Source organism: Brassica oleracea, chromosome C7, assembly GCF_000695525.1.
Source record: "Brassica oleracea var. oleracea cultivar TO1000 chromosome C7, BOL, whole genome shotgun sequence".
In the NCBI taxonomy this organism is placed as follows: Eukaryota; Viridiplantae; Streptophyta; class Magnoliopsida; order Brassicales; family Brassicaceae; genus Brassica; species Brassica oleracea.
The window spans coordinates 9257384-9271320 of record NC_027754.1 but is presented as its reverse complement, the minus strand read 5'-3'; the positions used below and the strand labels follow the sequence as shown (position 1 = coordinate 9271320).

Here is a 13937-nt window from a genome sequence, read left to right as displayed (position 1 = left end):
TCTGATTATAGCCGGAGAACACGTCCATGAAACTCATTAGCTGATGCCCGACTGTGGCATCAACCAGCTTGTTGATGTGAGGCAGGGGAAAGGGGTCCTTCGGGCAGGACTTGTTGAGGTCTGTGAAGTCTACGCAGACTCTTCACTTCTCGTTCTTCTTCTTGACTATGACCACGTTGGCTAGCCACTCCGGGTACTGTACCTCGCGAATGAACCCTACGCCGAGCAGGCTTTTAACTTTGTCGTTGATGATTGCATCCCTTTCAGGGGCAAACTTCCTCTTTTATTTGTCTGACGGGCTGATGTAGTGGGTCTACTTGCAGCTTGTCCATGATGATCTCCGGATCGATCCCAGGCATGTCTGCGTGGGACCAAGAGAAGAAATCATAGTTAGACCTGAGGGAGTCTATTAATCAGAGTTAGACCTCATAGTTAGAAGAACCGACCTTGAGGTGTCGGGTCTTGTCCCCTTCGATCATTGGCACGTTGTCCATCTCTTAAACCTCTGGATTTTTTGGTGTGATGAGCTGGAGGTTTGTTCTGTAATTGCTATAAGAACTTAGTCTTTCCCTTCAAAGTAGTCTGGTAGCAGGAGCGAGAATACTCCTGATCCCCTCTGAATACTCTTATGCCCCAGGGTGTAAGGAATTTCACCATCTGCTGAAGAGTCGAAGGGACGGCTCCCATGCCGTGAATCGAGGGCCGTCCCAGGATCATGTTCTAAGATGATTCACAGTCAACGACAAGGAACTTGGTTGACATGTTAATCCCTTCGGCATACACCGGGAGGGTGACTTCTCCAGCGGTCTGCTTGACTTTTCCGTTGAATCCTATGAGTGGGGTTATTCTCCGAGTTAGAGCGCTTTCTTCCAGCCCCAGAACCTTATAAGCGGCTTGGAAGATGATGTTGCCGGAGCTTCCAATATCTACCTGTATCCTCTTTACCAGGCAATTCGCTATAGTGAGTGATATGACAAGGGCGTCATGATGTGGGGTGAGAACCCTTTCTTCTCGGGAACTGATATTCACACCGTCGATTTCCGTAATCGGAGGAAAGCCAGGAAACCCTAACTTTCCCTGAAGTCCCGGATTCTCTGCGATAGCCAACGATAAGTGGCCAAATAAATGCGGAAAATATAAAAAGATAACAAAACAAGTTTATAGAAAAGGTAGATCTTATTTCAAATCCGCGTAAGATCATTACAAGAGATTATCAAAGCTTCGACCGCACGAGCGGTCAGCGAATTACCTAGTTCTAGCAACTTAAAACCTTAAACCTAGTTGAGTCGCAACTCGATAACAGAAGACGAAAAAGATACGAAAAAGGTTTTTATTTGATTCCGGACTGAGCCTTATGAAAGGCTGCCTACGTACCCCTTTCGAGGATCAAGACAAACGTAGTTCGATTGAAATACTAGAACAAGAGATCGAACTGTCTAGGCAAGTTCGTCTAGTAATCGAGTGCAAGTCATAGAAACAGAACATGTCGAGAATAATACCTAAAAGTTTCTAAGTGCAGAGAGTTCTAAGTCTAAAAGAATTGTCCCTTTGCCTCTTCAACCTCGACGTCCTTATATACTCCTCCTGGAGGCGGTTTGCTCTTTCCTTTTTTGCCCTCGGTCGAGTTTATCGCTTCGCGGAAATATTCCATTTTTCTTCGATCTTCATATTTATCTTTTGAAACTTCACATTTATCTTCCGAACTTGACATTTATCTTCTCCTGAGAAGTAGAAGAAGATAAACTGTCATAACAATTGGGCTCGATTTTGTATAAAATGGTAAGTGGGCTTCTCGCTGCGTTTTGGATCCTTTCGGGCTGTTTTTCGACTTAAGCATCATTACGATTTATCGAAAGAGCGCTTCCGAAACGACGTCGATTCCGAAGTAAGTTCGAATTTTCTCATATAGTGGAGGCAGTTCGAGGTGTTTAGTTAACCGTTGCCGTTTTATATGATCAATTTGAACCTCTTACGAGAAAACAAGTTCTTACGGTTTTTAAATCGAAAAGTTCCAACGGTGATTCCAATCGAGACGAAACAAGAGCAGGTTCGATCCAATCCCGAAGGAGGGAGCTACGAGGACGGGACGAAGGCAGGCTAGTTGATCCGACTAACCGAACGGGCAAGTTGGACGGCATGCTCGATCCAATTCGCCCGTTCGGCGAGTTGGACTGGTTCAACTCGCCGAACGGGCGAGTTGGACGGTGCGTTCAGTCCAACTCGCCGAAGGGGTGAGTTGGACAATGGTTGTTTCGCTGTTCAGGATCTGTTTGTCCAAGGCCCGGAGTAACCTTTCTCGAAGACTTATTGTGTGAATCCTTTTCGGAGTTGTTACGAAACTCTATTTCGGTTTTCCCGCTATTTTTTTACTATTATTTCTTTCTTTTCAAAGAGAGACATTCTGCATGAGAGCTTTCCAACACTGATTCCGTCTTGACCGATTTTGACCCCAACATCTTGCTCCTTGGCCGTGAAGCTTATTTCATCTGTACCCAGAAGCAGGCGTTTTGGCTTGGCTGTCTCTAGGCCGTGCTTGGCGTTCCAAGTGCTTTTCTTTTCTGCCCCGTGGCTTATGCCGCTGATTTCCGAGCCTCCTGATATGACATGGATTACTCGGTCCTGTCGAGGACTCGAGGCGGGAGCAGCTTCAGTGGGCTTTCCTGTCGTCTCTTTGCTTAAATGGCTCTTGGCTTTCTCGAAAAGGAAGTCCCTGAGGTGTCCTTTCTTGAGCAATTCGTTGAGCTCAATCCTTAGTGCGACGAAGTCCTCCGTTTTATGATCGTGGTCGTGGTGGAAGTCGCACCAAAGACCAGGGTTTTGGAAAGAATCAGGTGCTTTCATCTTCTGAGGCCACTTGACCTGTTGACCCATCTGCCTTAGAACATTGATCAGCTCCGGCCTTGAGATGGCGAGGTGAGAGATATCTGGCCACGTGGACTCTGCCATACGTTCTTCCTTCTCGATCGGCCGGTTCTGGTATCTGCTTCGGCTTCTATTCCTGGAATCCTTGGTTGGTCTTGGAGAGGATCTCTCGTCTCACTCATTTTGGTCCGGCCTGGCCGCATTGGGGTCTTCCTTTAGCTGCACCTTAGCACCACTGGCGACATCTTCTTCCCATTTTACATGTGCCCAGGCTTGGGATAGCACGTCTTCCATGGTCTTGCACTGGTATTTGGTTAGCTCTTTATAGAGGTCCCCGTCGGGGAGCAAGCCTCTCTTGAAGGCAGAGATCGATTGCAGTAGGGATGTTGCATTCAGGAATGGCCACCTTCTCCTGATTGAAGCGGGATATGTTGCCTCGCAAGGGTTCAGCCCGATGCTAGAAAATTTCGTATAAACCATCAGAAATTTTCTCCAGGTCTCTGTTGCTGGCGAATTCCTCCACGAACTTGTCGCTGAGGATTGCGAAGGAGGATATGGACCTGGAGGGTAGAATGATGTACCATTGCAAGGCGGGTCCGATCAGGTGTGAGCCGAATCCCTTGCACATGGTAGCTCCGGGCGACTCCTTCGGGATTCCGTCATACGCCTTTATGCTGGGGAAGTAGAATTTCCTTGGCATTTCGATCAGGGTGATCTTATCCGTGAAAGGAGTATCGGCGTAGGAGTCGGGGTTGCTTTTCCGGATGGGGGGGGGAGCTACCCCTGGGAGCCTTTCCACCATAGATTGCATGGCGTCGAGCCTCTTGGAGAACATCTGCTCCAGGTAGGCAGACATAAGGGACTTCGTCTTCGCAATTCCCTCGGGTGTTTCCTTGTCAGGTTCCGACTCAGATTCGCCGTCTTCTACGTCGTAGGTCCGAGTAACCTTAGTCATTTCGCGCGTTTCTGCGTCTTCATTCGACTTCGTAGGCGGGCGAGTGATAGGCCGTGGATTTTACCTACTTTTAGCCATGGTTTATATACGTTTTAGAGTCTTTTATATGCATTTGGACCCTTTTTAGAGTAATTATAGGTTCAGGTACTTACTAGAGGAAAATGAGGTATTTGGAGAAATTTGGAGACTATTTGAGAGCTTTGCTGAAAACAGAGGAAAAGTCGATTATTGTATCAGAACATCGACAGACGATTACCAAGCATAATCGATCGATGGAAAGCTCGTAGTATATCTCGACGGTGAAGCCACCCGCGAGTTAATGACAAAATTAGAAGATTGCAAGTTTCAAAAAAGTTCCAATAATTACATGTTAATTTCCTGGCCGCCTGTTAGGCTATATTATTAGGGTTTTGTATTATTGTACAGGCAGACTTGACTAGAGACCTTTTAGACCTAGTTTTGGAGAGAAGCAACACACCATTGGAGGAAGAGAGAGCTTAGGATTGGAGAGATAGATCTGAACTACAAAACAGAGAAGATCTTGAACTCCCTTGCTTTCACTTACTTTATTGTTTACTCTTGTTATTTTATTTAAGTATTATTCCGACCATCATAACCATGTGCTTTATGAATATATCTGAGTAGTCTTATTGTTAGATTTAGGTTTCTCGATAGGATGATATAGGTATTGTTAACTTAAACTGTTGCTAGGGTGTTTAAAATATAGTTTTTCATCTAGTTGTTCTTAAAGCTAAGTTTAGGATTGATCACCCTTTAAACTAGGATCTTAGGATTAATTGAGAACAAACCATTGCTTGACTCAATACCTGAAAATAAACTAGTATGATCTAACTGACTAGATACACACGAGAGTTGGTATATTAAGTTAGAGGACACCATCAAATCCGCTCGTAAAGCTTTCTAGAAGAAGCATCGATCGACGCAACGAGAGTTCTGTCGATCGATATTTTGAAAGGTGTATCGATCGATATTTTGAAACGTGTATCGATCGATATTCTTTACGAATCATCGATCGACACTTTCTCTGATTAACATACGAAAGTTGAAATCCGAGATCCATATTAGATAATCTAATTGATTATAACTAATTTTGAATCCGAAAACAATTAATATTAATAAACCCCTAAAAACACAAATCCAATTATTTACTTATCATACCTGAGAATATCCATGAATCTAGCTAAGTCCCCAACTGTTAACAACCTCAAATCAAACTAATCGAGCAGCTGCCCTTCTCACCCACCATTTCATTTATTGCTTTAAACCTATCAATCTAGCTATGTGGATTCGATCCCTAAGTACTACATCTTAACCTCTTATTTGAGAGAGTAATTTAATCCTTAGGGTAATTTGAGTGATATCAAATTTGGCGCCGTTGCCGGGGACTCTTTCTTATTAACATTAGATTAAAGTTTAGAATATAGTTTAGATTTTGTTATAGAATTTGTTTAAGTTTTCCTTCTTTCCCTGCTGAGAGATGTACTCAAGATGGAGGACATGGATTTCGGCTGGACATCGATCGATAGAATAACAACAACATCGAGCGACATGTCGACGGAAACATCGGTCGATGCTGCAGTACAGACATCGGTCGATGCTGCAGTACAGACACCGATCGACGTTGCACTACAGACATCGATCGACGAGTCGACGGAAACATCGATCGATGATACCCCACCAGAAGCAGGTATGTTTTCTCTTACCAATCATGCTAATGAAGAAGTAGTCCTAGGTGAAACTAAAGGTCAACTAAGCAACGCAATTAGCCAAATCATAAATGAACAAGGGATTGCAATCCCTGTTAAAATTAATTCAATCTCTAATATAGATAAAGAAACAAAATTGCCTTTGCAAGGATGATACCAAGAAATCTGGCCTCAGCCTCGAATACCTAATCTTGGTACGTTAGACCCCTTTCCGTGGAACCGTCTCAGAACACCCACACGATCACATCAAATACCTAGAAGACATGATGAATGACGAGTATAATCACTGTAAACTCTTCTCATTTTCCTTAGATGGTGACGCCAGAAAATGGCTAGACCAACTACCAGCAGGATCTCTAACCTGCTGGAAGAAAATTAAGAGTGCTTTCATTAATCACTTCTTCGATGAGACGCGTTACTAGGATGTAAGGAAGAAAATCTCCACATTCCGCCAAGATCCACGAGAATCATTCAGAACCGCCTGGGAAAGATTCAAGAATTACCAACTTGAATGTCCCCACCATGGTTATTCAGAACCTCAGCTTATTAACACCTTTTACAGGGGTGTTAACCTACATTTCCAAATCACGCTTGACACAACCAGTGAAGGGAGCTTCAGTATCAGGAACCCTGAAGATGCAAAGCGTTTGATCAAGAATGTAGCAACGGGTAGATCCTACGAGATGATGGACGTAGAACGAGGAAGAAGAATTGATTCCATAGATGGGCCACATTTCGCTGAAATTAAAGAATCTCTGGACTCACTTCATTCTGTTCTAGATGAGCAAAATCAATTTGGGATTCACCAAATTGATGATGATGTCCTTTCTGACCTAGAACAACAGGTAGAGTTCGTGGATATTCCAACCTTGAAAGATCGGTGTCCCAATCCTGACATTGACAGCTCTACCCGAAATTATGATGCTACTGTTGGATCACGCTGAGGCAGAGTGAAATTTAGGTTAAACCAAACCTTCACGGGAAATCGAAAATTGGCCACTGACCTGAACGGAAATATAAATATAATCTACAGTGAGCTAATGAGGAAGTTCGACACTTTAAGTGAACACATTAAGAGACTGGACAATCAAGTAGCGGAAAACGCGACGGCCATCAAAAGAGAAACAGGACATCTCCCTGGGAGAACTGACGCAAATCCGAAACGTCAAGTTAATGTTGTGTTACTAAGAAGCAGAAAACGCCTCACCCCAAACGCAACAGAAATTAACCATGCGAAAAAACCCGGTGAAGTTGAGAAAACTGGTGAAAGTAGATCACGACCGATACTTCTCGATAATCCTGACCTAGGATCAGAACCGTCTCAAGAAAAGGAACGGTCCAACACTGAAGAAGCTGAGAGGGTGACGATCAACCTCGATGAAGAAGAGGAGGAGTCGGAACAAGATGTGGAAATCGATCGACAAGAAGGGAATGACATCGATCGGCCGACTACGGGAAATATCGATCGACAGATTGGAAACAATGTCGATCGACACTCAACTACTGCCAAACCGGCAGTAGAGAGAGTGTGTAGGACTTTGCCGTCCTTTCCTCCCAGCAAGTCGCAAACTAAGCGAGAATTGGATAAGGCGATTTGCAAGAAAGCATTTGATAAAATCACGCTAGAAATTCCACTAAGTGAAGCCATAAAAGTATCACCCTCAATAAAGAAATATGTGAAGGATATAGTATCCAACAGCTTCCCAGCTGCTGAACACAGCGTCAAGATGGTTTCAGAGGAAGTAAGTGGTATAATCCAAGGTGAAACCCTGGTCAAGAGACCTGATCCTGATAGCTTTGTTCTAGATTGCAACATACGAAATAAAATTTTTCCTCGATCCCTTTCTGACCTAGGTTCCAGTGTAAATCTCATGCCGCATTCTGTTGCGATATCATTGGGATACAATGAGTTTAAACCAACCAAAATAACATTGGTTCTTGCCGATAGATCCGTTAAGAGTACCTGAAGGAGTACTAGATGACGTGCCAATAAAAATTAACAACTGTCACGTACCAACAGATTTCGTTGTGTTGAAATACCAGAATGAACCGAAAGACCCCCTAATTTTAGGTAGACCATTTCAAGCCACAGCTGGTGCGATCATCAACGTCAAGGAAGGTCGGATATGTTTAAACATTGGAAACATCCCAATGACTTTCGATATGGAAAAACTAATAAGACGACCTTTAATCGACAAACAAGCCTTTTATGTGGATGATATCTTTGACTTGGCTGAAGAATCTTTCATAGACCTATGCTCAGATGATCCCCTGAAAAAAGTGCTTACATTTACTGAAAAGGAGATATTCAGCATCGACAGCAGGGCTGATGAATACGCGCGATTAATGGACGCAAGTGTAGAGATAGCAAATGTCGATGACGTGGAGGATGAAGATTGGGAAATCAATGTCGATTGATATTTAAAAGACGCTGTCGATCGACAACCATCCTCTCTAGAAAATTGGAACGCAGAAAAAGCACTGAAAGTTGAGTTGAAGCAACTACCGGCTGGACTCAATTACGCTTTTCTCTATAATAATTCATACCCCGTGATCGTAAACGCCAATGTAACTAACGGAGAACTCACGTTATTGTTGAACAAACTGCGCAAGTATAGGAAAGCCCTCGGATACTCTCTCGAGGATATTCCTGGTATCTCTCCAGATCTGTGCATGCACCTAATTCACTTAGAAGATGATTCCAAATCGTCAGTGGAACAACAAAGGAGGCTAAACCCGAACTTGAAGGAAGCTATTAAGAAGGAAATTATCAAATTTCTAGATGCTGGAGTCATCTACCCAATTTCGGTTGGTAACTGGGTAAGCCATGTGCATGTTGTACCTAAGAAAGGCGGTATTACGGTAGTGAAGAATTATAAAAACGAGCACATTCCAACGTGAACTGTCACCGGGCATCGAATGTGTATCGATTATAGGAAATTAAACGCTGCCACCAGAAAACATCACTTTCCTTTGCCCTTCATTGATCAAATGTTGGAAAGATTGGCTAATCACCAATATTACTGTTTTCTTGACGGATACTCTGGATTTTTCCAAATCCTTATACACCCTGACGATCAAGAAAAGACTACCTTTACATGCCCTTTGTAATGCACCTGCCTGTAACAGCCCCAGACCTTTCTAGGCATAGGTCGAACCACCGGCCAACAATGAAACATGAACATGACCGACGGGCTGACCATCTACGATGGTTTGGGAATGTTACATGACGGGTTAACGAGTGATCCGGCCAAGGTCACAAAAAGTGCAATTCGTGACTAGGCTAGTCCGCCCACTAACACGTCCCGTCAGAATCAAAGCCTAAGGCTTCTCAACCCGTACCCCAATCTGACGTTGTGTTAGCTCGGACAAGCTAATATCAGTAACAACAAGTCGTTTGCACAAAACATTCGCTTTATTTGTTTCATAAAATACATGGTTCACAACACACAAAATATTATACAAGTGGTGGCATGCCAAGAGAGCGAAAGATACATACTAAAGCGAATCTACACCAGCCGTTAGCTTCCCACGAACTCTACAGGCTCACTACTGGTCACTTGAAAACAACAACGAGTGAGGAGTGAGTAATCTGGCATTACTCAGTGAGTTACAATCCCCAACTAACAAATACGACCCCTCTCTATCCCACCCCAAACAATCTAAAGCGAGAAGTTCACCTAATAATAATTCAACCCAATTCAACGGATAATAATAAGCAATATCAGAAAAACGCAGCTGGAAAAATATAGTAAAATAACTAGCATTATGCTAGCTCACCACCAAACTCAACCTAGAAATAAATTAGGGTTTAACAATCCGAAACACGATTTAATATATATAACTAACTCGGGCCCCGGTGACGTTAGGTTCCTCCTTCACTATCGGTGATATCCTATCTCGCTACCACAAAGGCCGAAAGGAGGAACTTTCAACTGACTGCGGCCCACAGTCCTTCGGGTCACCGCGGGACACAGCCCACAGTCCTTTGGGTCACTGCCACATTACACCGTCGTGTAATACTCAGCCATAGGACATGACACCGTTCGTCTGAGTCTACCCGATCCAGAGAATAAGGAGTTTCCTTCAACCCGTTGGGTACGAGGTCTGAAGGAACACTAAATCACCCCTAATATGCCTAGCATTGTGGGTTGTGGATTACACAAATGCTGCCGGCCAAAATATAACCAATACTAAACCCGGTAATATAACCAAGGTTTCAAGTAATAATCACAACACAATCAACCACATTCCAGAATCTAGCATAAAGACTAATTTCAGAATACCTAACTATCCACAATTTAGTATTATCTAAGCATTCTGCATTCGCTAACTAACCAATAAACCTAACCATTAGCATGCTACTACGGTTCTCAAGCAATAACTAAGCATGCTATCAACTCAATCAACCAAACCTCAACTATTAACTAATCAAACCGTTACTCAGTTAGACCTGGCCTCCTCCCATGATCTAACTTCCAAGTAACGGGAACCAATATAAAAACAACTCAGCAATCAATTGATTATAACTCACTGTTTTTGTTTGACCGTGGCCTTGACCCCAAACCCGACTTCTGCGATCCGAACCCTTTCTCGACCTTCTCAAGTAGACCCACGTCCAGACTGCTCTTGAACTGGTCTCCACTAGAACTGATCTCTATGCACTTGAAAAGAACCTTCTCCAGGTGCTGGCTCAAATTCGGCAGAGTATTTTCTCTCGAAAACTGCCTAAATCTCTCGAAAACTACCGAAACACGATCTTTCTTTCTTTGCTTTCTCTCTCAGGTTTTGAACTGACTTTGAAGTGTTCTGGATATGTTCAAATGAGAGGGAGTCGTGGGCTATTTATAGGTAACATCAACCAATCAGGAACAAGCCGTGTGGCAGCCCGTGTGGCAGCCCGTGTGTCGCTTTGCATTGCTCCGTACGCATGTGCGGCGGCACCTCGTGCTCCACATGGCTGGATGCATGACTTGATCACATTCAAGGTGACACCATGTCCTCTACCCGTCTGGATGCATGGCCTGGCTTCATGCAAGGAGACACCATGTCCTCCACATGTCTGGCCACATGCATCGCGACACTCAGCTACTTGGTCGATCCACCTCGGGCTTATGTGTGTCACTCTGCATGCTGTGATCATTTGTATTGCAACACCTCGTGCTTCCCTTGTCAAATACCATACCAAGAAGTTGACACCACGTCCTGATTTCATAGATCGAACCACCTCGAGCTTTTCGGCCCATTCATCCAATTTCGGCCTTTCCGGTGAATTTTCGTCCCCTGATCAATCTCAAATATTTTTCTACGTCCGTTCTGTTGCTGTGAGTATTTTTAATAAACTCCTGACCTGACGGAAAATATTTCCCGAGCCTCCGGATTCCCCAAAAAATTCATAATACCAAAATTAGGGTTTTCCCGTCGTGCCTCGATCCCGTCGTGCTTACTTCCCGTCCTGCTTGGCTACCGTCCTGCTTCCGACTTATTATGTTCCCAACATAATATTCTACTGATACGAAGTTTTGAAGAAAACTGCGTGCTTAAGAAACGTCGTTCTTCTAAAACATCGAGTTTCTAAAACGTTGTGCTTCCAAAAATGGTGTGCTTCCAAAACATTCTTTTGATCAATCTAGCACATTGTCTAACCATGATCGATTAGCTTATTTGGCTCATGGTTTACTCACGATCAATTCTTCGATCTCCTCATACTTCAAAACTTCTCGATCAATTTGATCGCCCGCGACTCGACCACCAAAAAGATGGCTCGACCAGTCTTCTTTTTTTTTTCTTTTTTTTTAAGGGTTTCTACATTCCCCCCCCCCTTTAACAGAATTCGTCCTCGAATTCTAAGGTTTTGAGGGGCCTCCTTCTTCCGTCACAACATCCTCTCGGAAAAACTCCTGGTGATGAGCTTTTAATCTCGCTTCATCCTCCCAAGTAACATGAATCATGTTTTGTTTTTTCCAGAATACTTGTAACTGGGAAATCTCACGATTCTTCAGCTTCCGAATACATCGTTCTCCCAATGAGATTGGTCCATCCGGATACGTAAGGTTTGTCCCCAACTCCTCGATTCTCTTAGGCTCAATAGCACTTGGATCCCGTATATGTTTCTGAAGCATGAAAACATGGAATACATGATGTAGATGCATATCCTCTGGGAGATCCAATCGGTAAGCTACCTCACCAACTTTCCCGATGATCTTGTACGGACCAATGAACCTGACCGCAAGTTTCCCGACTTTGCCAAATCTGTCCTTCCCTTTCTGTGCAGTAACCTTCAAATAGACCCAATCTCCTATCTCAATAGTTACCTCTGTTCTTGACTGGTCTGCATACTTCTTCTGACGTTCCTGAGCCTTCTTCATGTTGGTCTGAATCGTCTCCAGCTTAATCATGGTCTCCTAAATGATAGGTGACCCAATCATTCTTCTTTCGCCGACTTCCATCCAACACATAGGCGTTTTTCATGGCCTTTAGTATAACGCTTCATAAGGTGACATCCTTATGCTCGAATGATGACTGTTGTTATACGAGAACTCGACCAACGATAAATGCTTTTCCAATTTCCTGCCCAATCGAGAATACACATCTGAAGCATATCCTTGATGGTTCGGATGGTCCTCTCTGTTTGGCCATCTGTTTCTGGGTGGAACGCCGTGCTTCTGAATAGTTTGGTTCCCAAGGCTTCTTGTAGTGCTTCCCAAAATGATGTTGTGAACCTTGGATCGCGATCTGAAACGATGTCTGAAGGTACACCATGTAACTTCACAATTTGCTCGATAAACAACTCGACCAATACTTCAACTTTATCAGTTTCCCGCATAAGCAACAAGTGTGTAACCTTGGTTAACCTATCCAGAATCACCCATATCGACTTGTTCGATCTACCTGGAGCAGTGGGTAATCAAGTGATTAAATCCATGAAAATCGAGTCCCATTTCCATTGAGGTATCGAAAGACTCTGCAAGAATCCTCCTGGAACTTGATGCTCGACCTTGACTTGTTGACAAGTTGCACACTGAGCAACCCAACGTGCTACAGATCTCTCCATGCCCGGCCAGTGGTAGTATCTTCTCACATCTTGGTACATCTTTGAACTTCCAGGATGGATACTAAGTAAGGATGGTGTGCGATCCTTAGGAACCGTGATCCTTCTATTAATTAGCAAGGTTCCATCGTCCGCTAAGTAATATCCAGCATTATTTGCCCCGATTTGTCCTCTGAGTTCTTCAGCAATCTTCAATATCTTCTCATCCATAAGCTGTTCCTCTCGAATTCTCTGAATCAAGCTGGCCGGATTCACCGCTTGAACTCCTAATGGCTCGCTCGCTTGCCCTTCCAAAACGACCAACTTCACTTGTTTAACTCTTGGTTCAACAGCTCCACTTCTTTCTCTAAATCTGTGCCCCACTTTCTTCGACTTAAAGCATCCGCAACAACATTCGCTTTATCAGGATGGTAGAGAATCTTTATGTTGTAGTCCGCCACAAACTCCATCCACCTATGCTGACGCAGGTTGAATTCTGGTTGGGTGAAGAGGTATTTAAGACTTTGATGGTCCGTGTATACCTCAACTTCTTCTCCATACAAGTAAGATCTCCAAATTCGCAAAGCGAACACCACGGCGGCTAACTCCAAGTCATGTGTACTGTATTTATCTTCATGCTTCCTTAGTTGTCGTGAGGCATATGCAATGACTCTTCCATCTTGCATAAGAACACAACCTAACCCAACTCGTGAAGCATCCGTATAAACCGTGTAAGGTTTACCTTGCTCGTGCAAAGCTAACACAGGTGCGGTTGTGAGAGCTTCCTTCAACTTCTTGAATGCCTTCTCGGTTTCTTCCACCCATAAGAAATGAACTCTTTTTTTGGTAAGTTTAGTTAAAGGCTTTGCAATGGAGGAAAAGTCCTTAACGAACTTCTGATAATAACCCACCAGTCCGAGAAAACTCCTCACTTCCGTCATAGTGGTAGGTCGAGGCCATTCTCGTATGGCGTGGACCTTTTCTGGATCAGCAGCCACGCCCTCTGTAACAACCCCGAACCGTCCTAGGCATAGGTCAACCCACCGGCCAACAATCAAACAAGAACATGACCGACGGACGACCCACACCAAGGGTTGGAAATGAAAGGCTAACCGGCCAGCCAACAATCAAACAAGAACATGACTGACCGTCCAACCCAACACCATGGTCCGGAAGCGCTACGTGACGGGTTAGGGACGATCCGGCCAGAGTCACAAAATTTACTCCACGACCTAGACCAGTTCGTCCACTAACACGTCCCGCTGCGTCAAGGCACAAGGCTTTGCAACCTGTACCTAGAGTTAGCGTTTTCCGTTAGATCGAGGCCTAAGGCTTTTCAACCCGTACCACGACCTAACGTTGT

General features: G+C 44.0%; 2 protein-coding genes across 2 annotated transcripts; one reads left to right on the top strand and one right to left on the bottom strand.

The window, feature by feature from the left end:
- Positions 1-720: 720 nt before the first annotated feature.
- Positions 721-2946, bottom strand: LOC106302528. The gene is made up of 2 exons (XM_013739019.1): positions 2371-2946; positions 721-939 (listed from the first exon to the last, which is right to left on the bottom strand). Exons 1-2 carry the CDS (start codon positions 2944-2946, stop codon positions 721-723), a joined length of 795 nt encoding a protein of 264 aa, XP_013594473.1.
- Positions 2947-6584: 3638 nt separating this feature from the next.
- LOC106302527 lies at positions 6585-7962 on the top strand. The gene is made up of 2 exons (XM_013739018.1): positions 6585-7503; positions 7616-7962. The coding sequence occupies exons 1-2, from the start codon at positions 6585-6587 to the stop codon at positions 7960-7962; spliced, it is 1266 nt and encodes a 421-aa protein (XP_013594472.1).
- The last annotated feature ends 5975 nt before the right edge of the window (positions 7963-13937 follow it).

Coding starts and splice junctions, on each gene's coding strand:
- LOC106302528 (XM_013739019.1), bottom strand. CDS start 2,946: ATGGCAGAGTCCACGTGGCCAGATATCTCTCACCTCGCCATCTCAAGG. Junction 940..2,370: donor TTGAAAAGAAAGAAATAATA/GTAAAAAAATAG, acceptor TGCCTGGTAAAG/AGGATACAGGTAGATATTGG.
- LOC106302527 (XM_013739018.1), top strand. CDS start 6,585: ATGAGGAAGTTCGACACTTTAAGTGAACACATTAAGAGACTGGACAAT. Junction 7,504..7,615: donor TGCCGATAGATCCGTTAAGA/GTACCTGAAGGA, acceptor CCCTAATTTTAG/GTAGACCATTTCAAGCCACA.